At 43.3% G+C, this 24,491-nt stretch overlaps 1 protein-coding gene across 28 annotated transcripts in view; it reads right to left on the reverse strand.

Annotated features, from left to right (window-relative positions):
• The window catches only part of NEB (nebulin), a 421,259-nt gene that overhangs the window by 269,474 nt on the left and 127,294 nt on the right, over positions 1-24,491 (reverse strand). For 26 of the 28 annotated variants that reach the window (XM_029605471.1, XM_029605466.1, XM_029605486.1 and 23 more), the window contains 4 exons: positions 21,865-21,972; positions 11,348-11,659; positions 10,580-10,786; positions 9,873-9,977 (listed from right to left, as the gene is read on the reverse strand). The exons of 1 other annotated variant lie outside the window; for it this stretch is intronic. In XM_029605471.1, the coding sequence (XP_029461331.1) occupies positions 9,873-9,977; positions 10,580-10,786; positions 11,348-11,659; positions 21,865-21,972 (732 nt within the window). The remainder of the gene's footprint in view (positions 1-9,872; positions 9,978-10,579; positions 10,787-11,347; positions 11,660-21,864; positions 21,973-24,491) is intronic. One more of the 28 variants, XM_029605488.1, reaches the window with a different exon arrangement.

Below are 24,491 nucleotides of genomic sequence, written 5' to 3' on the forward strand. Positions count from 1 at the left end.
GTAAATCCCGACCTATGCGAGTGAATCCAACTTTATTTTCACATGTAAAATATATGCCTGTATATTTTTAAAATACAGTAGGTGGGTAAAGCAAACACGTTCGATGCATTGGACTACAAGGCTTCAATGCATTGCATGTATTCACACGTTGGCCTACATATGCATGCATGTTATGGGGTAAACATACCTGTATTTTATAATATGCACATATGTAATATGTGCATGTTATCAAATACTATAGTAAAACTACATGCGGCCACATATACATGTATATGCCACCTTGTGCAGTTGTTTGAAAGTTATCCTCCCTGAGAGAAATCTTATAACAGGCTGCATAAATTTGTTGAACATAAGAACATAAGAAATTGCCATGCTGGGTCAGACCAATGGTCCATCAAGCCCAGCATCCTGTTTCCAACAGAGGCCAAAACCAGGCCACAAGAACCTGACAATTACCCAAACACTAAGAAGATCCCATGCTACTGATGCAATTAATAGCAGTGGCTATTCCCTAAGTAAAATTGATTAATAGCCATTAATGGACTTCTCCTCCAAGAACTTATCCAAACCTTTTTTGAACCCAGCTACACTAACTGCACTAACCACATCCTCTGGCAACAAATTCCAGAGCTTTATTGTGCGTTGAGTGAAAAAGAATTTTCTCCGATTAGTCTTAAATGTGTTACTTGCTAACTTCATGGAATGCCCCCTAGTCCTTCTATTATTCGAAAGTGAAAATAACCGAGTCACATCTACTCGTTCAAGACCTCTCATGATCTTAAAGACCTCTATCATATCCCCCCTCAGCCGTCTCTTCTCCAAGCTGAACAGCCCTAACCTCTTCAGCCTTTCCTCATAGGGAAGCTGTTCCATCCCCTTTATCATTTTGGTTGCCCTTCTCTGTACCTTCTCCATCGCAACTATATCTTTTTTGAGATGCGGTGACCAGAATTGTACACAGTATTCAAGGTATGGTCTCACCATGGAGCGATATAGAGGCATTATGACATTTTCCGTTCTATTAACCATTCCCTTCCTAATAATTCCTAATATTCTATTTGCTTTTTTGACTGCTGCAGCACACTGAGCTGACGATTTAAAAGTATTATCCACTATGATGCCTAGATCTTTTTCCTGGGTGGAGCTCCTAATATGGAACCTAACATCGTATAACTACAGCAACGGTTATTTTTCCCTATATGCAACACCTTGCACTTGTCCACATTAAATTTCATCTGCCATTTGGATGCCCAATCTTCAAGTCTTGCAAGGTCCTCCTGCAATGTATCACAGTCTGCTTGTGATTTAACTACTCTGAATAATTTTGTATCATCTGCAAATTTGATAACCTCACTCGTCGTATTCCTTTCCAGATCATTTATATATATATTGAAAAGCACCGGTCCAAGTGCAGATCCCTGAGGCACTCCACTGTTTACCCTTTTCCACTGAGAAAATTGACCATTTAATCCTACTCTCTGTTTCCTGTCTTTTAACCATCTTGTAATCCACGAAAGGACATCGCTTCCTATCCCATGACTTTTTAGTTTTTGTAGAAGCCTCTCATGAGGGACTTTGTCAAACGCCTTCTGAAAATCCAAACACACTACATCTACCAGTTCACCTTTATCCACATGTTTATTAACCCCTTCAAAAAAATGAAGCAGATTTGTTAGGCAAGACTTCCCTTGGGTAAATCCATGTTGACTATGTTCCATTAAATCATGTCTTTCTATATGGTTTACAATTTTGTTCTTGAGAATAGTTTCCACTATTTTTTCCGGCACTGAAGTCAGGCTCACTGGTCTATAGTTACCCGGATCGCCCCTGGAGCCTTTTTTAAATATTGGGGTTACATTGGCCACCCTCCAGTCTTCAGGTACAATGGATGATTTTAATGATAGGTTACAAATTTTAACTAATAGATCAGAAATTTCATTTTTTAGTGCCTTCAGAACCCTAGGATGCATACCATCTGGTCCAGGTGATTTGCTACTCTTTAGTTTGTCAATCTGGCCTACTACATCTTCCAGGTTCACAGTGATTTCATTCAGTTCGTCTGACTCATTACCCCTGAAAACCATCTCCGGAACTGGTATCTCCCCAACATCCTCATTAGTAAACATGGAGTCAAAGAATCCATTTAGTCTTTCTGCAATGGCCTTATCTTCCCTAAGAGCCCCTTTAACCCCTCTGTCCAGCCGACTCCCTCACAGGTTTCTTGCTTTGGATATATTTTAAAAAGTTTTTATTATGAGTTTTTGCCTCTATGGCCAATTTCATTTCAAATTCTCTCTTCGCCTGTCTTATCAATGTTTTACACTTAGCTTGACAATGCTTATGTTTTAACCTATTTTCTTAATATGCATCCAAGTTACACTGATTTTCAAAGAGAATTTAAGTGTGTAGGTTCTCTTTGAAAATTATCCTGGCAAAGCTACATTCAAAAGTTACACCTGCTTTTTGGGATGCATAGTTTGGCAAGAAAATTCATACACATAATTTCTATAATGACAAAGTATGCACGCAAGTCCCAGCCTCACCTAGATTCCATCACCTGGAACCTCTATTTAAGCCCACACACAAGAGTATATTTTCAGAGAGGTTATGTGCGTAACATTAGCATATGTGTGCATAAGTAACCTGATTCCCATACTTGCTATATTATAAGCATTAAAAAAGTATGTGCATATTTTCAGTTTTGTGCGCACATTTACCTGCTTTCCTACACAGGTCCAAGAGATAGATGCGGAAGTTGCTATTTTATTTTCATATACATTAGGCCACCTAATTCCCACAATTTTACATCTGCTATGTAGGAAAATGGTGGGAAAAGTAATGGAGTCTCTGCTGAAAGAGAGAATAGTGAACTATCTACAGTCCGGAGAATTGATGGACCAGAGGCAACATGGATTCACCAGGGGAAGATCCTGTCAGACAAATCTGATTGACTTTTTTGACTGGGTAACCAAGGAATTGGACCAAGGAAGAGCGCTCGATGTCATATACTTGGATTTCAGCAAAGCTTTTGATACGGTTCCGCACAGGAGACTGGTGAATAAAACGAGAAGCTTGGGAGTGAGTGACAAGGTGGTGACCTGGATTGCAAATTGGTTGACGGACAGAAGACAATGTGTGATGGTAAACGGAACCTTCTCTGAAGAGAGAGCGGTTTTAAGCGGTGTACCGCAAGGATCGGTGTTGGGACCGGTCCTGTTCAATATCTTTGTGAGCGACATTGCGGACGGGATAGAAGGTAAGGTTTGTCTTTTTGCGGATGACACTAAGATCTGCAACAGAGTGGACACGCCGGAAGGAGTGGAGAGAATGAGACGGGATCTAAGGAAACTGGAAGAGTGGTCGAAGATATGGCAGCTGAGATTCAATGCCAAGAAGTGCAAAGTCATGCATATGGGGAGCGGAAATCCGAATGAACTGTATTCGATGGGGGGGGAAAGGCTGACGTGCACGGAGCAGGAGAGGGACCTTGGGGTGATAGTGTCTAATGATATGAAGTCTGCGAAACAATGCGACAAGGCGATAGCAAAAGCCAGAAGAATACTGGGCTGCATAGAGAGAGGAATATCGAGTAAGAAAAGGGAAGTGATTATTCCCTTGTACAGGTCCTTGGTGAGGCCTCACCTGGAGTACTGTGTTCAGTTCTGGAGACCGTATCTACAAAAAGACAAAGACAAGATGGAAGCGGTACAGAGAAGGGCGACCAGGAAGGTGGAGGATCTTCATCGCATGACGTACGAGGAGAGATTGAAGAATCTAAATATGTACACCCTGGAGGAAAGGAGGAGCAGAGGTGATATGATACAGACTTTCAGATACTTGAAAGGTTTTAATGATCCAAAGGCAACGACAAACCTTTACCATAAGAAAAAAATCAGCAGAACCAGGGGTCACGATTTGAAGCTCCAGGGAGGAAGATTCAGAACCAATGTCAGGAAGTATTTCTTCACGGAGAGGGTGGTGGATGCCTGGAATGCCCTTCCGGAGGAAGTGGTGAAGACCAGAACTGTGAAGGACTTCAAAGGGGCGTGGGATAAACACTGTGGATCCATAAAGTCAAGAGGCCGCCAATGAAGAGTGGGTGACTCGCCAGAATGATGGCTACTGCCTGGAGACAATACCCTTAGTCAATAAACATACACATGGTTACTGTGACTCCAACATCACTCTAAGATTCAACAGCATGAGGAAATGTGGAAAAAAGGATTTGCACTCACAATGACGGGAGTAGCTGGCTTGTTACGGCGGTTACTACCCCAAACCAAATATCCAGATTACTACCTCCACCTTCCTCTATTCCTGATGCCTTTCAACTAGCTTGATCACTCCATTCTTATACTTCACTTTCAATGCATATCCAGCATAGTTCTCTGCTTCAACAGCAGGGGAAAAGAAAAACTGTTACTTCACACATCCAGCAGAGCTCTCTGCTTAAACGGCAGGGGAGAAGAAAAAAGGGTTCGCACTCACAAAGCGGGGAGTAGCTGGCTTGTTACGGCGGTTACTACCCCAAACCAAATGTACCTGATACTTCACTCTCGACGCATATCCAGCATGGCTCTCTACTTCAACGGCATCGGAGAAAGACTGATACATCACGAATTTCCAGCATAGCTCTCTGCTTCAACGGCAGGGGAAAAGAAAAACTGATACTTCACGCATATCCAGCATAACTTCAACGGCAGGGGAGAAGAAAAAAGGATTCACACTCACAAAGCGGGGAGTAGCTGGCTTGTCACGGCGGTTACTACCCCAAACCAAATGTGCCTGATACTTCACTTTCGATGCATATCCAGCATAGCTCTCTGCTTCAACAGCAGGGGAGAAGATAAACAACCAATAAGGGCTGTATAACATAATCTGGGTAAAAACAAATAAGCATGGGTGTAGCTTGCTTATTGCGGCGGTTACTACTCCTACTACCTCTAACTAATCAAGCTAGATATTTCACTTGGATGCAGCTCCTCCACCGCTCTCTACATTAATGGCGGGGGTGGAAGGGAATTAGAACCAAGAGCTAAGAGAAACAGATAAGTATGGGAGAAGAAATGAGGGAAGCTTGCTGGGCAGACTGGATGGGCCATTTGGTCTTCTTCTGCCGTCATTTCTATGTTTCTATGTTTCTATATGTTTCTATTTAAGTAGCAAAACTGATATCAGACTCGTTTGTTGTCTACTCATTTGTTGTCTGCCGTATTTGGGTGGGAGATCGGGGTGAGATGGGGGAAGTTCAAGGTGAAGTAGTACTAGAAGAGTCTCAGGGAACTGGAGATGGACTGGGTGAACTGGCAGAGGCATCGGCAAACTGGTGATTTCAGTAACCTGTACACATTTTAAAATATACTGACTTCTGGAGGATTTTTCATGTTATTTCTTTTTAATGCATAAAATATACGCTCATATGTTTATAAAACAGGGAGAGAAAGCAAGTGCTTTCATTGCATTGCTAATATTCACACATACTAAAATCTAAGCACATACTTTCAGAATTATATTACGCTGTATTTTATAAACTGCAGCAACCCCCTGCACAGTTTATAAAATATTACAATAAATGGTCACACACGCAAATACAGTAATGCGTGTTACAGGTGAATTTTCAAAGGCTTACTTGTGTAAAAAAGACCAGATATATATAGACATGTATATGTGGCCCGATCACACATGATGCCTGTTTTAAAAAGGTGCTATATGTATGTGTATATGCACCTTAGTACGTAATATTACATGCACAAAAAAGGGGCAGGTTGAGGCGGGATTTGCATGTACCTGCATAATAAGATATTTTAAAAGTGATGTACGTGCAAACATCATCCAATTTACGCACATTCATTTTCTGCTGCTCTTTTATTTTTGGACTTGGCATTTGGCAGGTTGATTTCTCTGGGTGTATGGACACAGGACCAGGCTAGGGGGTAGAAAAGAATGTAGCAGGGACAGACTGGGACCTGTAGCAGGCAAATGGGATACACTGGCTCATACTGAAGGGTGACTTGGTCATACCAGGAGTGGGGGGGGGGGGGGGGGGGGGGAGGGGTAGAAATGAGTTTACCTGGGATAGACAGGGTCAAAGAGGGGAGTGGGAGTAAGTGTATCTGGGATTGACATGGCCTTACTGGGTGGTAATTGGGACAAGCTGGGCCATACTGGGGTTAACTAGATCAGACTGGGGGTAACTGGGACATACAGAGCTCTACTGGGGGCGGATATACTTGCATATTTTACAGGGATATACTGGGATGCCATGTACAGGAGTGTGGTTTACACATGTAAACATTACACATGTATATAATGGGGTAGATTTTCAGAGCCCTGCTCGCCTAAATCCGCCCAAAACCGGGCGGATTTACGCGAGCAGGGCCCTGCGCGCCGGTGAGCCTATTTTACATAGGCTCACCGGCGCGCGCACAACCCCGGGACTCGCGTAAGTCCCGGGGTTTTCGGAGTGGGCGTGTCGGGGGGCGTGTCGGGGGGCGGGGCCGGATTGCGCGGCGTTTCGGGGGCGTGCCGGCAGCGTTTTGGGGGCGGGTACGGGGGCGTGGCTACGCCCCGGGGCGGTCCGGGGGCGTGGCCTCGCCCTCCGTACCCGCCCCCAGGTCGCGGCCGGGCGCGCAGGGGTCCCGCTCGCGCGCGGGGATTTACGCCTCCCTCTGGGAGGCGTAAATCCCCCGACAAAGGTAGGATCGGGGTTTAGACAGGGCCGGGCGGGTGGGTTAGGTAGGGGAAGGGAGGGGAAGGTGAGGGGAGGGCAAAGGAAAGTTCCCTTCTAGGCCGCTCCGATTTCGGAGCGGCCTAGGAGGGAACGGGGGTAGGCTGCGCGGCTCGGCGCGCGCAGGCTATACGAAATCGATAGCCTTGCGCGCGCCGATCCAGGATTTTAGCCGATACGCGCGACTATGCGCGTATCTACTAAAATCCAGCGTACTTTTGTTTGCGCCTGGAGCGCAAACAAAAGTAGGCTGTTCGCGCTCGTTTGAAAATCTACCCCAATGAAAATAGGAAAAAGTACACGTTTGTTAGTTACGTAAATACGTGTGACTTTCATGTGTAAATTCTCCTTACTGATGTGGTATAATTTTTCCAATTATGTGTACAGAGGTGGTTTATATCAGGGGATCTCAACAGTCCCAAAGTTTCTGGATATCCACAATGATAAAGCATGAGACAGATGATTAACATACAATGCATGCTAATCTAGCTCATGCCTGCTCATTGTGGATATCCTGGAAATCTAACTGCCTAGGTGTGTCCCGAGGACTGGGTTGAGAATTCCTGGTGTATACTAGGGATACCAGCAGGAGCCATCTTCTCTGGGACTACTGGATCCAGCCTGTTCTTTCTCCAGGAGGAAAGCAATGTGCGAAAGACATGGACTTGAAAACACATGCCATTCAAATCCTAAAGGAAATCACTTTATCAAGGTTTTAAAAAAGCAAGAGAACCGTACTGCCAATATGCTCCTAGCCTGATGCAAAATTTCCTGTCAAAAAGTACAGCATGTGTCTCTTCATGCATGCATTACATAATACTGTTCAGCAGAGTGTTTAAGCAGTCATTTCATTTACGCAGATGACGTTCAGATCCTGATACCTGTCAAAGAATCAATCACAAAAACGCTCACTTTTTGGAACAGTTGCCTACAGTCTATTACCACCCTCTTTACTAACCTTAGGGGTAGATTTTCAGACGAGCGCGAACAGCCTACTTTTGTTTGCGCTCCAGGCGCAAACAAAAGTACGCTGGATTTTAGTAGATACGCGCGGAGCCGCGCGTATCCACTAAAATCCTGGATCGGCGCGCGCAAGGCTATCGATTTTGTATAGCCTGCGCGCGCCGAGCCGCGCTGCCTCCCCCCGTTCCCTCCAAGGCCGCTCCGAAATCGGAGCGGCCTCGGAGGGAACTTTCCTTTGCCCTCCCCTCACCTTACCCTCCCTTCCCCTACCTAACCCACCCGCCCGGCCCTGTCTACACCCCCCCCTTACCTTTGTCGGGGGATTTACGCCTCCCGGAGGGAGACGTAAATCCCCGCGCGCCAGCGGGCCTGCTGCGCGCCGGGCCGCGACCTGGGGGCGGGTACGGAGGGCGCGGCCACGCCCCCGAGCCGTAGCCACGCCCCGTACCCGCCCCCAAAACGCGGCCGACACGCCCCCGGAACGCCGCGACGACCGGGCCCGCCCCCCGACACGCCCCCCGACACGCCCCCCTCCGAGAACCCCGGGACTTACGCGAGTCCCGGGGCTCTGCGCGCGCCGGGAGGCCTATGTAAAATAGGCTTCCCGGCGCGCAGGGCCCTGCTCGCCTAAATCCGCCCGGTTTTGGGCGGATTTAGGCGAGCAGGGCTCTGAAAATCTACCCCTTAATTTAGTACTCAACACATCTAAAACGGAATTACTAATCATCGATCAAGAGGACAACAAACATGCTCGGACACTCCACAACCTCTCTTCACTCCAAATATCTACTACCACTAATGTAAGAGATTTGGGAGTAACTATAGACAATCGGCTGAATTTAAAAAAATTCGTCAACAACACAACAAAAGAATGCTTCCATAAATTACGCATTCTAAAAAATCTGAAGCCCCTCCTTCACATGCAGGACTTCCGAACAGTTCTCCAAGCCATCTTATTCTCAAAAATAGATTACTGCAATGCTCTACTAATCGGCCTCCCAGCTATCACAACCAAACCATTGCAAATGCTACAGAATTCTGCAGCAAGAATATTGACCAACACCGGTAGAGGAGACCACATCACTCCTGTCCTTATGTATTTACATTGGCTCCCTATCAAATACAGAATTCAGTATAAAGTGCTAACTATGATCCACAAAACGATTCACTCTCTAACTTCCCTCGAACTATCCTTCCCCCTGCAACATCACTCAACCTCCAGACCAATGAGAACAACATACCTAGGTACACTCTATGTTCCCCCGGCCAAGTCAGCTCTCAAGAAACGAGCTTTCTCAATTGCAGGACCATTACAATGGAACAATCTGCCCTCGGAACTCCGAACAGAACCCTGCCTGCGGACGTTCAAAAAAAAACTGAAGACCTGGCTCTTCTCAAGAGCATTTACTTAAAGTCCCATACTTGTCCTTACTTTTTAGAACTTAGGTTCAATCGTGTCTAACCGATCGAAGTTCCCCGTAACCTCTATAATGTACTCCCTGTGCTGATTATCATGTTTTTCCCTTTTTCGATATTCCCTATATTCCACTCGTTATGCTTGTTCAACTACAGTTCTACTCTAGTACAATTTTGTTAATTATGTTCTTATTGTTTGCTGTACAAGGTTTAGTTGAATTATGTTCTTATCGTTTGATGTAATTTCCAACTGTTGGTTCACTGTAAACCGAACCGATATGTACTTGTACATGATCTTCGGTATAGAAAAGTATTTAAATAAATAAATAAATAAATAAAAACCAAGTTGAAAACACATTAGGCCAAATTTTAAAAGCCCGGTGTGCGCAAAAACTGGGCCGTGTGCGTCCAGAGCGCATTTTAAAAACAGCCCGGCTATGTGCGTATCTCCTGATACGCACGGAAGTGCCGGGCTCAGTAAAAGGGGCGGGACATGGCGGGGTCTGGGCGGGGCCCTGTCCTGGGTAAGCGTGCACCAGCAAGCTGGCCAGTGCACGGAACTTACGTCAACTCATCTGAGGAAGTAAGTTCTAAAACAAAAAAATGTAGAATATTTAGGTGGGGTTTAGGGGCTGGGGAGGAGAAGGGGAAAGGGAGGAAGGCTAGGTAAGCAGATAAGGAAGTTCCCTCCTAGTCCACTCTTTAGCTGGAGTCTTGGGGTCTAAACCTGAACAGACAAGCACACAAAATTTATAGTCATACTTACCTCACTCATATTGATTAAGTTAGCTTTAGCCAGAAGGATTTCGGGTGTGTCAGGCATGACGTGAATCTGTGTCTTATCCTTCTCCCATGCTTCTTTATAAAGTTTCTATGTTGGAGAAAAGTATGTAAATTTGTATATTTGAGTACATTGAAGTAAAACATTTAGGATCAGATAAACTAAAGAAGGTCAATATTGAAAGCAGAATGTCTAGCTACTTCCAAGGATATAGCCAGACAAACCGTAGGCTTTAAAATGACTGCTTTGAATAGAGACACCTACTATTAAATCCAGTTAAAAAATTAGCCAGCTAAGTCTGGGGGCAGCAGTTTTCTTGGATAACTTACCCAGTTTTCGTGGATAACCTACCTAGTTAAGTTATCCAATAAATGCCAATTTTTGTTATTATTTTTAATTATTATTATGTGTTCAATATTTGTATCGCATTTTAAAAAAACAGCCCAATGCGGTTTACAATACTTTGCACAGAAAAAATTTACAAAAGAAATAAAAATAAAATACAATAATAATGTTAAAAGCACAAGGAATAGAGACAGAACCTGAATAAAACCATATAAAAATGTTAACATATACAGCATTTAACCAAAATGTTTCCAGACTGCTGGATAGCAGCCCTAAAGTTAGGTGGATAGCCTAATCTGGCAAATATGCCAAATAATAAAAATACATATAAAAAGCAATTGTCTTACCTTGTCCATGGTCTTAGCATTATTCTGAGCTAGAACCATGTCCATGGAGTCCATGAGACTTGAGAATCTAAATTTGCCAGGGTGTTGGCGGTAGCTTTTCTCACGCACTGCCGCCATAGCTTTCTTATTCTTCTCATCTTCTAAAGAGCCCAGTGGCATCCATCCAATGCCCTTCATGTAGTCATTGTATTCGGATTTATACACATTCTGGAAGAAAATGATAGTTAAAACAAGTAACAGTATCAAACAATGTGTGTTCTCTGAAATGAATTTAATTTTTGATTACTTTATTTTCAGTTTGTGAACAGAAGACTAGACTACATCCCTGTCTTTCAGATTAGTACAGTTGTAGATTCATTACAATAAAAAGGAGTTATGTTCTCTGTAAAGGGGATTTTTAAAACTACAAACCAATGATATTAAAAAGATAGACCAACGACGAATGGGCTGAATCATTCCAGCCCCATACTGAACAAAAGGGCCACCCCCATATAGGCTTGTCTTCCTGAAAAAAACCTGATAAACGACTGAGCAAGGCTACATGAGGGGACTGAATTTAGCCTTAATTATGTTTTCAATAGCCAAAATTATGGTCAATATTTCTGAAACCAAAGAATGAGAGAAAACCTAACTTCATTCCCAGTGAGAATAGCTGCTGCTTTGATGATTATAAACATGTGTGCTGCATACAAACAAAATAAGCTATGGGCCACTCCCCCCCAAAAAAAGTTATGTTCTTTCTTGAATTCAAAAGAAAAGAAGACTTACATTACTCTGTATTTCATTAACCTTCTTGGCATGAACAACATCAGTTTGGTCTGGTAGGCAGGTCCAGTTGTGCAAGTAGTGCCTGTAATCAATGTCGCTGACCAAAGTCTGGCATTTCTTGGCTAGCTGGATTTCCAGCATATCTACTGGCGTATTGAACTTAGTTCTCGATTTCTCATAATCTTTCCTGTACTCTCTGTCACTCTGCATCTTGGCTACATACATGGCCCACACCGATTTCGGATCATCTTGCAGACTGCGGAATCCAACATGGTGGCCTATCTGCTTGCGATAAGCTGTTTTGTATTTATACTGTAAGAAAGTGAAATTGTATTTGATTAGCACTCCTTTAAATTTTCACAAGTGTTGCTTCATCATACAAAAACTCAATGTGGGGGGAGGGGGATGTATTGGGGCAATTGCATGAACCGCTCATTACAACCAGGGGCGGATTCGCCTACTGGGTATCTGGATATGCTCTAGTAGGCGAGTCAAGCAAGTCACATAGCTGCAGAATCACTTGCTACAGGCTTCTTGAAGCTAAAGAAGAGGAGTCCTTTCACTCAACATGTTAAAGCAGTTGTAAAATCTTCTTATTTAAGCTGCAGATGCTAAGGAGTGTATGCCCTTTGGCTGGTGGAATGTAATGATGAGATCCTGAACAGCTTCATGAGTGTGAGTGCTGTCTGTGTGAATTTTGTGACAGGAAGGAGAGGTATATCTAAGACCCCCATAGGGTTCCAGAGATTCTACACCTTGGAGGAAACTGGGGTGATATATAGGAAAAGACTGCCCCTACTGAGAACCGTGAACAGAGACTATGGGGAAGTGAACTGGGGCCTGGAGGTTCTGGGAGTAACCTGGAGGTGTGAAGTATAGGGGAAATGAACGGGGGCCTTTGAGACTCTGGGGGTAACCTAGCAGCGAAAAGGTACAACAGCAGGAGAATGAACTGCCTTTGTAACTGGGAGTTTGTCTGGAGAAATGGCCCATTTGCTAAGAAAAGGTGATCTATAGCGGCCTGGCTTATTCTGTTTTCCTAATAGGAGGTGTGCTGGTGTTTTAAAGCCTGGTGTAATATTTGCAGAGTTGCTTTTTCATAGGTAGAACTGTTACTGTTTGAATACTGGCAGCTAGTGCTGTTTTGATATGGGAGGTATACTATTTTGTAATTGTAATTTAGTTTATTTATGACTTACTGAGCGCCAAGTCCACACCCATCATGCATTGCAATATGCCTAATACCATATGGGTTGCAAGTGTCTTTTTTGCTTTTTATACTGGATTTTCTAATTGGCACCACAGCTGTGCATGTAAATATATTGTATGTGATATTTTTACCTTAGAAGACTGCAATTTGTCTTTTTCATGTAAAATCTGATATAAATGCATAATTTTTTAATTGTTGCTAGGTAGACTGAGGATGGGGTGGGTGCATGGCTGTAAGGTTTGCCTAGCGCATCTACTTCCCTTGCACTGGCCCCGAAGGTGGGTGAGTGATACTGCTGGGGAAGGATATGGAAGGGTCGGGGGGGTGGGGAATATAAGTGATTTTTCAATAAAAAATATTTTTTTACAAATCCCATAACAGTGATAACAGTGTAATAAAATTACAGGTTTAAGAAAGTACAATAACAGTTTCAAGGTTTCAGATTTCATTTCAGGCCATGGAGGGATAACGCATATTTTGTTAGAACTGTTTCTCCTGGGGGAAGTTTTTATATTAGAAGATAATATAGTTTTGAAATAAAGAAAGTATTTTGCTAGATTATTTTCTGTTGATGTATTTGTAGATATTTTATGCTTATTGTTGTACTTATATTCTTTTGTATACCACACTGGATCTCTTTTGGATTGGAAGGCAGTTTATAAAAGTGAATGTTATGGCCTCCTTGAAGATTTTCCTGCTTCTTTTGTGACAAGTGTTTCATTTTTTCTGTCAGTTTTGGGAAATGTGTGTCTCTGATGCCTTCGTATTTTGCACAGAAGGAAATGTGTTTCTTTTTCACCAGTTTTGCACTGCCAATAGACTAAGTTCTGGGGGGTTTCCAGTTCAGTTTTTGTTTGCTTATTTCTATTTCAAATCTGTTGTAACATTCTTTATTTGGTAAGAGTCTATCTGTGTTTTACATGTGCAACCAAGATTAGGTATCTGTAGCAGTCCAGTTTATTCTGTTTTCCAATCTGCACTTTCAGTAGAGTTCGAGGACATTGGTTCTCAACCTTTCATCACTACTGTGCCCTTTTGAAGAGTTTTGGATATCTTGTGTGCTCCTAGGGTCACAACATTCTAAAATTCAAAGCAAATACTATAGCCCCATTCAAAAAGGTGTAATAAGGCATTTGTCATGAAAAGAAAGTTGAAGGATATGTGCTAAATTATGGTAAACAGTTTTTTCATAACACCCCATACTTTGCAACAGTGGCGTAGCCAGAATTGATTTTTTGGGTGGGCAGTAGGGATGCAGGTCTGAGACCTACTAGTTGTATTCTTATTGATAAATAATGCCATATACTGCACCTTACAATGGCTTTCTAAGTAGTTTGCAACAGCCATCATGCATCATGCATGAAACTTTAAAATAATTTACCTCAATTATTTCAAGCACTTACTAGAATTAAAATTCCTTATTAATCTGAATCTATTTTATATTTATTGCAGTTTATAAATGCACAAGTATATTGTTTAAAAAGCAAAGAAAACAATCAGATCCAATCATGTATAATAAAACAAAAATTAATGTATTCTTTCATGAATCCTCTTTTCAGAAAGCCAGGAATCATCATAACTACAATAAAGTATAATTAATCATCAGAACAGGTGCAGAGCAGAGTTAGGACAATTCACATTACAACTAACTTGAAAAAAAAAATTCAAATTCTGTTGCACCTCAGCAAAAAATATCCCTCCACTGCTAATTTGTGAAGTAACACAAACTCCCGCAAAGAAAGAGACATCTAGAGCCTCTCCATACCATACAGTCACAGCACTGACTATCAGGATTCAAATAACAGCAACCTTACGAAAACGCAGCAATGCAAATACTACACTAGGCCCTAAAACAGTAATACATCACCTACTGGAATAACAGAACAAGTTGGACTACTACAGAGAAAATACACGCTAGCAGAAATACCATATTTCAGTCACACACATGCAAACAGAGACCGACCCTTTCCTATAATAATAAGAGTCTACAAATTAGAAACAGAAACATGCAGATAAAACCAAAATAGAAAGCATGAGAAACTAAAGTCTCTGAACTGAGGAATACTGAAGAAAGAGCAAAGTACAAAAAAATAAGAAATGCACATTCCCAAAGATGGCATATTTAAATTGCTATAACTCAGCTCAGAGCGACCAAATTTTAAATGGAAAAGGTGGATATTCTGGATGCGTTCAGCAGTTCCAACAGGTTTAAACAGTACCTTTGAGTGGTATTCTTTGTAAAGCAGAAGTGACGTATGAATGACGTCACTAGCGTAGGGGGTTTAAATTTCAGCTGGGAGAGAAACCGGAAGAGAAGAATAGATAAATACGCTGAGAAACGCCATGCCGCTTTGAAAGTGAGTACTGCTTTGTTTGAATAGCAATATGTTAAAATGTGAATAATAAAGATGGTGATATATGTGATTTTTCAGATGCAGATATGAGCCCTTGACGAAGGACATCACAGAGTCCGAAACACAGTACAGTGTCGGGCACGAAGAGAGCAGTGGGTGAATTGTCCTCATTGCTAAATGTTTGGGCAGAAAAATTATGATGGGTTTACGGCAGCAGAAGTAATAATAGTGATAAAGTCAAGAAGAGAACATGTGGAATAAGATGACAAGATAAGTGATTTACATTAAGTTATCCATTGGATTGTAACAAAGATTTTAAATGCATGGGTGTGAGAAGCACATAAAAAATTGAAAAAAAATAGAGTTCTAATAATGGACTGACCAATGATTAAATATAAGGCAGAGTGATTAAGGCTGTATACCACTACACAATGATGCCTATTATGATGGTCAAATAATAATAGTAGCGTCTTAAGAGAGGGGTTAAAGAGGAATTGTGGTCATAAGAAAGATATTATATTTAAATTGCTAACTTCTCAAAATATATTTTTTTTTACCTTTGTTGTCTGAACTTTGTATTTTTCTAATCAGTTGGTCCTGGTCTCTCTTTCCTATTTTTTCCCTTGTCGCTAATTTCCTAATTTCTTTTCAGTGTCTCTCTTCTACTACTGCCTTCTTCCCTTCCTCACAAACAGAAACACACACGCTTTCTCTCACAGACTCCCTCACACATTCAAGCTCTCGCTCTCATATCTTCTCCCCCCACACATACAAGCTCACATTCTCTGCAGACACACACACAACCTCTCACTTTCTTACCCCTCCCCAGGCTCTCATTCTTATGCACACACAAACCCAGGCTCCCATTCTTACCCACACTTAACACACATTAAGCTCCCATTCTCACCCACACATTCAAGCACCCATTCTCACTCACACACAAACCCAAGCTCCCATTCTTATCCACACATACACATTCAAGACCGCGCAAAGCCCCCCCCCCCCACCCCCAAAGCAGGAAGATCAGTTGGCCTCTCCTGCTGCTGCAGTTGGCCTCTCCTGCTGCTGCCTGCTGCTATCTTCGGGCTGCATGGCCCACCGATCTTCCTGCTTGGGGGGGAGGGAGCAGAAGCTGTGCACGGCGCTTCTGCTCCCCCCCCAAGCAGGAAAATCGGTGGGACATACAGCAGCAGGAGCAGCCATGGGCCACTGGCAGAACCTATACAACCAGCGACCCGCAGTCTCTCCTCCTGCCGCCAGCCCGCCGCTTCCCCATTTGTACTGCTCCATTACCGTACAAATGCATGGAATGGCACACCTGGTAGAGCCGGGTCTGCGCCCTCTTTGTCATCGTGCCGGTGCTTTTCTTCCAGTTTGGGCCTTGGTCCAAATTGGGTGGGCAACTGCCCACCCAAGCCCACCAGTGGCTATGCCACTGCTTTGCAAGATATAATAAATAAATAGTGGAAACAGCAATCATTTTATATGGAAGACTGCTATATAGGTTAATTTGAATCCTTGACAGTGTGTGTGTCTGAGAAGAAGAGTGTATGTGTGTGTACATATAATAATAAAATTTCCTCATTCTGAAAACTGTCTGACTTAGCTTGTGTGTGTGCATGTGTGAGACCGAGCCACTGGCTGGCAGCATTGTTGCCTCATTGCTTAGCAACTGGTTCTAGAACTGATTGGTTGGCAAAAGACAAAGAGCAGGCCAGGAATCTAGAATAGATATATAATTTCTAAAATATAACCAAACATGTGTGTGGGAAGGGGGAGGGGGTATGTCTCAACCAACTGCATGAATGGGAGGGGGCCTACCCCTGGTCTAAAGTGTGCTCTATTTTTTGGTTATTAGGAAAAATGTCATTTGTTTGCAGATTTTTTGACTCGTCTGCCAGGTCACATGATGAACTGAAACCAGAACCTCTCAAGGGTGTGCTTGGGGGCTCATGCTGCAGAGAAAGCGCATCAGGTTGTCGGATGCCTTGTGGGCCAGTTTTGAACTGATATTTTCCCTCAATCAGTTAGTATAGCTGTGTTTAAAAAAGGATTGGATAAGTTCTTGGAGGAGAAGTCCATTACCTGCTATTAATTAAGTTGACTTAGAAAATAGCCACTGCTATTACTAGCAACAGTAGCATGGAATAGATTTGGTTTTTGGGTACTTGCCAGGTTCTTGTGGCCTGGATTGGCCACTGTTGGAAACAGGATGCTGGGCTTGATGGACCCTTGGTCTGACCCAGTATGGCATGTCCTTATGTTCTTATGTACAACCTTAGAGGATAATTTTCAAAAGGCTTTATGCACTCAAAACTGGATTTCACGTGTATAAATGCACTTTAAGTAGTATGTGGGCTTTTGAAAATTGCTAGAATATTCATTATTGTATTGACAATAGGTTTTACCCAACCTTTCTATAAATGGGGTCTCATTGATTTCACTTCTTGTGTTCAAAATTCTGGGTTTTTATTTGAGTCTCTCTTGGTCTTGAAATCTCAGATCCCTATCCTGTTGAAATCTGCCTTTTATAAATTATACATGGTAAGAAGTTTAAAATATATTGTATTTATGCAGGATTTCCATACAGTTGCCCAAGCTTTTATAATTACATCATTAGATTACTATAATGCTTTATATATTGGTCTTCCTAAAACTCAGTTGTGAACTCTCCAATTGATACAAAATGCTGCTGCCCCGCTTATCATTTCTACTTCCATTTCGATCATATAACTCCTGTGTTAAAGCAATTACACTGGTTACCTGTGCAATAAACCATATTATTTAAGGTGCTTTCATTAATTTTTAAAGTGATACTTGAAGGGAAATTTCAATAGTTGAAAGATATTCTGTTTCATTCCCTTGATGGATATTACGTTCACAGAACCAGGAATTATTAACTATTCCTTCAATCAAGAAAGTAAAATTAATTTAAACAAGGGACTAGACTTTTTCTATAGTGGGTCCTAAATTCTAGAACTTTCTTCCAACAGAATTGCATTTCATTTTGGATATGGAAGAGTTCCATAAGAGTTTAAAGCATTACCTTTTTATACAAGTGTAGCAAGCTTATCATGTGTTAGAACTTTACAATGTGGACTGAGCTGCATCTCGATCTGAGTGACGTGCTTTGGACTTGATAAAATAAGGGTTTTCAACCCTGCAGAGATTGCAAGCTGCTGCAGCCAAAAACCCATATGTGCTCTCCTATGAATGCCAAATGTTCTACAAGAACCAGCATCCAGCACTCACAGTGTTAACAAGTTGGAAAAAGGGCTGTACTGTTTAGCCTGCCCAGAAAACAGCAGTAAATAGCCAGAAGAGGAGGAAGCCAAAAGAATGCTGGGAGACCATTTAAAGAAGAAAAGGCACAAATTTGGCTGGCTCTGTCTGTGTGTGAAGGATGAGAATGGTCAGGAGTTGGATCCAGCAACCAGGAAGAGAAGAATGCATCTGGCAGCCCTGCAATCAGTTCTTCTTCTGAAGAGCTAATTATTGAGAGGGAGAGACAGAAGTCTGTGCTCTGAGGAAAGAGAGAGACTGACAGCTGTTCTTGCCTCATAGATGAGCTACATGTAAAATCCCTACAGGGGACAGTGGAGCCAAGAGCAGAGAAACTGAGAGACTTTTTTCCAGAGCCATGAGCACATGGATGGATCACCTCCTAAGAGTCTGAGTTAAGTAATTTAAACTTTGTGAACCCCCACCCCCTCAAGGGAGAGAGGGGTAAGGAGCATGCTACCATTTAAGTGAACTGCAGCAGAGAGAAAAAAAAGGACAATGCAGCTATGAAATATGAGCCGCCAGCCCAGGAAACACAGAATGAGATTGAAAAGGTTGCCAGACCTCTTAGTGTGAAGGTGCTTAAATGACCATAATTGAGTCAGAGACTCAAGTAGAGGAATTTGCATGTCACAGCCCCCGGACTACTGTTGGTAACTTGTAATGAAATATGACTTTAAATCATACAGAACTATGACTGGAAAAGTTCTACATTGGAGAATTCTGAATGAGAAAGGGATTTATGAGAGAAATGTATTGAATATACAGTCCTAGGAAGCAAACAGATTCTCACCCTGACTAACAAGGGGAGTCAGAACCTTGGGTACCCAGTTCTCAGACAACAGAGAAAAAAGCTAGGCAGGATGGGTGTGCATACATTCTCTTCCCATAGCCTTACTTGGGTCTTGGTCTTTTGGCTAAGAGAAAGTGACCCATCCAGGCTGGGTAACAACAAATGACTGGCCGTGAGCCTAGTGAAGCTAAAATCACTAAAAGCTGAGACTGCAGAGGGCCTTAATCACTGAACGCTAAACAAGCAACATGTTTAGTGGAGCTGTAAATCCAAGCCAGGAAAAGCCTCCCTACCAAGGGAAAGGAACCGAAGGACAGCAGCAGATCCAGAGGTAGAGCAGTCCCCCAGCAGCAAAGGGACACCAGTGGCAGATTGAGTGGTCACCAGGAGGGTGGGGACCCCAATGGCAGATTGGGAGGTGACTTGGGGTCCCCCTTGAGCAAGGGGACCCCAGCGGCAGATCAATCGGTCCCCCAAGAAGGCATGGACACTAGCGGCAGAATGAGTGGTCCTGCAGCAGCAGATCGAACGATTCCCCCAGGAGGGCATGGACCCCAACAACTGACTGGGAGGTGGGTTCATGTCCCAAGCACAGTGTGGACCTCAAAATTAGAATGGACCTTTCAATGGAGCAGAAATGGCACCGGGGAGGTGGCAGCAGTTTAGATACAACAGAACCCCCAAGCCAACACTCCCCACCAGCCCAGTTGCATCTTTTCACATGGGTGAGACTAGAGATTAAAAAAAAGGGGGCAGGATAATAATAATACTTGATTAAGCGGGAACTCAAGAGGTCCCTTCTATTCTATATGGTGGTATACTGTGGGGGCCAACAACCCCAAATTGTCAAATATTATATGTTCTTGCTACCTAGTAGAAATGTATATAGTTGCGTGGCCTGAGACTACTAACCATGAGTAGATAAGTGTGCTGTTTGACATCCTATTAGCAATATACATAGTCATTCCTATGTACATTGTATATTCCTATATAGTCTATAGTACATTCCTATATAGTCTAATAAATCTGTATATATTTGTACGCACTGACAGCCTTGTTCGCAGTCCCATTTGTTTTCCTGGGGTGAAGGGAGGGAAATCCCACGCACTAACACCTTCTTTCCCAGGTGGAGGCACCATGCGCTAAGAACGTGAGGACCGACGGAGTCTGCCCTAGGGGAGCTCCTGCCAGGTGGATCCCAGACCCAGGAATGCCCTGCGAGGTAAGTGGTCAAGGGGACATTACATTTGTATTGAGAGTATCTTAGCAGAGGAGAAACAAGGTTTATTTGCTTGCCTTTTGTTCTCAAATTCAGTATATCATCTTAATTGCTTCAGCTTTTCAGACAAAGTCAAGCATAACCCTTGCGGGGAAAGAAAAACTGGTGGACTGTGATCTTTCTCTAAGAGACTGAAACCAAGCCCGCTTTCAATTATTACCAAGTAAACTATTTGGGGAAGCTCCCCAGGAGAGAGAGAGATCTTTCACACACTACGGTGCTCATCTATTTGGTTTGTCATCTAGTCAGCTCCACCATCAAGAGGGGTTTCTAGCAGGGATCGGGGCCAGCTCAGCAGCCATTTGCCTTTGGGTCCACACAGCTTTTTCTGGCAAGCCGCATTGTCATCCCGTAGTTGGGCTTCCCTTACTAATCTGGATTCCTCGACTGAAATGAAAGGCAAGCGGAGGATGCAAAAACAGTGATAAGGGTTCTAATATCCTGATGTTATGGGATGCACAGGGGGAAGGCACCCGGAGCTCAAGGCAGAACGTCCTCCACGCTCACCGCATCACGTGATCTCTCCATATATGCTACTTTTTTGCAGATAAATCTTTTTGAAAATTACCTCTTATAATAGCAGTGTCATGATTACATTGGACTTCCAAGCAGGGCCGGTGCAAGGATATTAGGCGACCTAGACAAACTTTCTGCTTTGCGCCCTCCGGCCCCAATGTCATTCACTCAGACAGGCACCCTCTCTTATACACACTTAGGTTCCTTGTCTCATTTACACATAAACCCTTACACAGGCTCCCTCCCTCTCTGCTCTCTCGTAGACACACACACAATCCCTCTCACTCACACACACACAAAGGTGCAGCTCGTAGCCCGCCAAGACTCTGCTTCTCTTGGCCACGAGCAGGATGGGCACTGCTCACAGTCCCATATGGCTACTCTTTGCCGCCCCCTAATGGCTGGCACCCTAGGCAACCGCCTAGTTTGCCTATTGGGATGCACCAACCATGCTTCCAAGAAGGAATTCGAGAAACCTGCATGAAGCAGAGGCAACAGCCCTAAACAGCAGTGTTATAAAAGTTTCCAGCCTCCAAGAAGTCCGGGGTGACATGCATGGAGAGAGCAAGGTTGAAACCCAAATGTCAATGAGCTTGGGGGAAAATGGATTATTTTTATCAGACTTGCCTACCTTGATGGTGTTGGGATAACTACAAAATTTAGTATTAAGACTTAGGAGACCAGGGTATTTGGCTTAAGTCTTGATTTTCTAAGACGCAAAGAAGATGACAAGGCCTAAAATGACCTACTTAAGCAGAGGTGGTAGAGTAAGAGATTGAGAGGTCAGGTAAAAGACACGGGGAACGGGAAGTCGGTGTAGGGTTGCATATGGAAACTAATAATTCCTTCTATTCAAAGTGAACAATTCCCAAATGGGGGAGCTGGATGGGCCATTTTGGTCTTTATCTGCCCTCATTTACAGTGTTACTATGATCTTAAACTACTTAGCAGAATTATTTTAAATCACTTTTGGAATTAATTGCTAAAGGCAAATCCAAACATGAGTTCAGTAAATATGTTAGAAAACAAGAACCAATGTCTAGGAGCCTCGGCTACGAAGATGAGTATAGGAATGATTCTTACGTCACTGGCGATGTCTCTGGATGCTTTGGCTGCTGTAACTGAAATGGCATCAGGACGGAGATCATAGCCTTTCTTCTTCAGTTCTTCATATCCTGACTTGTAGAGTTTCTGTTAAAAAAAATTGAAAAGGTTCCTGCGTTATAGGCCTGACCGTTAATAAAACAGTTATATTGACAAAAGATATGATGAAAGAATAGTTCTGCTGTGTCAATTTCTTAACCACCATCCCTGTTTATTGTCAGCAGAGAATGAAATCTGTTTCCCAGAAGAAGCTAATTTATTGACCTTGTCTCTGTATCCTGTTCATTTTACTTAGCAGGGATCACAACCATTTTATTTAAACATCTAGGGGGTAATTTTACAATGGGCTGCATGCATTTTGGGTTGTTATACACCCAAGCTGCACTGATTTTCAAAGCAAACTTAAGTATGTAAGTTTGCTTTGAAATTTAACCTGGCAAAACTACATTCAAGCAATCACCCCTGCTATTTGGTATGCACAGTTTTGCAGAGGGAATACAGAGGCATACTTTTTACAATCACAAAGAGATGCTCTAGATCTCTGACTAGATGGTCTTATCCTAAGCCCTGGGTTTGGAAGATAGGAGAGGGGCGTACCATTCTTAACAGTGCCTCCTCTGAGGCTTGCTGGAAAGGGTAGCACTGAGCTCCTGATTGAATTTGGGGGAGGGGAGCGAGTACAGAGGATGGTGCGGCAGTTTTGGTTAGCATTTCAGGAAGTAGCAGCCGTTTCTTTTCTCCAGTTCCAGGCCTCATGGGCAGAGATACTTGAAGAAAAGAAAATTGGTTCTTACCTGATAATTTTCATTCCTGTAGTACCATGAATCAGTCCAGACCATGGGTTATGCCTCCCTTCCAGCAGGTGGAGACGGAGAAAAACTTGAAAGGCACTCATAGTTAAGCTGGTGTACCACCTGCATCCCTTCAGTATATATTATATCAAAGCAGAGTAAGACTAGCAATGAATCAAGCAAGAACTTTAAGAACTTTAAGAACATATAAACTTGTAACCGTAGTTTTCTTTCTTAATATGCTGCAATAACATAATCTGAATATGCGTGCGTGGACTTTACTGATTCCCCTGTTATCTACTCCTAGTCTTTGGGCAGGCGTCTGGACTGATCCGTGGTACTACAGGAACAAAAATTATCAGGTAAGAACCAATTTTCTTTTCCCTGTACATACCCATATCAGTCCAGACATGGGATGTACCAAAGATTCCGTAAACTGGGTGGGACCTCGTTAGTCCCGCATGCAATACGCCACTGCCAAAATCTCCATGCGCCTGAACGTCCAAGCAGTATTGGCGAGCAAAAGGGTGGAGCGTTTCCAAGTAGCAGCTCTGCAAATCTCCTGAGGCAATACCAATTGGCATTCGGCCCACGAAGCTGCTTGAGAGAGAATAGAATGGGCCTTCAGTCCCAGAGGAATAGGTTTTCTTTTAAAAATATATGCAGACGAAATGGCTCTTTCAACCATTGTGCAATCATTGTCTTAGACACCTTGTGACCCTTCCTGGGACCGCTCCATAGTACAAACAAATGATCTGAGAGCATTTGTGACTTCCAAGTAATGTAACAAGGTATGTCGGACATCAAGCCAACGCAGCTCTCGTGCATGTAGTACATCATTTGACAAACTAGGAAAAGCCGGAAGCTCAACTGACTGGCTTAAATGAAAAGATGAGACCACTTTGGGCAAAAAGGACGGAACCGTTCAAAGAGAAACCCCCGAGTCAGAGATCCTCAAAAAAGGTTCCCTACAGGAGAGCGCCTGCAAGTCAGATATCCGGTGAGCCAAGCATATAGCCACCAAAAATACAGGTTTCAAGGTGAGATCCTTCAACGTTACTGCTTTAAGCGGTTCAAACGGTGGATCACACAATACTCGAAGAACCAAATTAAGACTCCATGATGGACATACTGGATGGACAGGGGGCTTCAAATGCCTTACTCCTATGAGGAAACGCACCACATCTGGATGTGAGGCCACTGAGCTACCAACCAGAGTGCCTAGGGCTGCCACCTGTACCTGGAGGGAATTAAAGGACAAGCCCTTGGTTAATCCATTTTGCAAAAAGCTTAACATCTGAGCAATCATAGTGTGTCTGGGAGGAATCTCTCTCTCACGACACCACATCTCAAAAGCTCTCCACACCCTAATGTATGAGAGGGAGGTAAATGGTTTTCTGGCTTGTAGCAGTGTAGTGATAACTTCCTCAGGGTACCCCTTCTTCCTCAATCTCCTCCTTTCTAAAGCCAAGCCACTAGACAAAAGCGAGCTGCCTGGTCGAAATATATAGGCCCTTGATGGAGAAGATGTGGAAGATGCCCGAGCCGAAGACGACCATCCATGGCCAGATTGACGATATCAGCAAACCATGGACGTCGGGCCCACTCGGGAGCTACTAGGATTACCCTCCCTGGGTGGACCTCTGTCCTGCGAAGCACCTTGCCTACCAGAGGCCAAGGAGGAAACACATACAGGAGAACTGAGGTTGGCCGGGGAAGAACTAGCGCATTGATGCCTCTGCGCGGTGATCTATCCTGTGACTGAAGAATTGAGGAGCCTTGGTATTGACCTGCATTGCCATCAAGTCCAGGTGG

Source organism: Rhinatrema bivittatum, chromosome 6, assembly GCF_901001135.1.
Source record: "Rhinatrema bivittatum chromosome 6, aRhiBiv1.1, whole genome shotgun sequence".
Lineage (NCBI taxonomy): Eukaryota > Metazoa > Chordata > Amphibia > Gymnophiona > Rhinatrematidae > Rhinatrema > Rhinatrema bivittatum.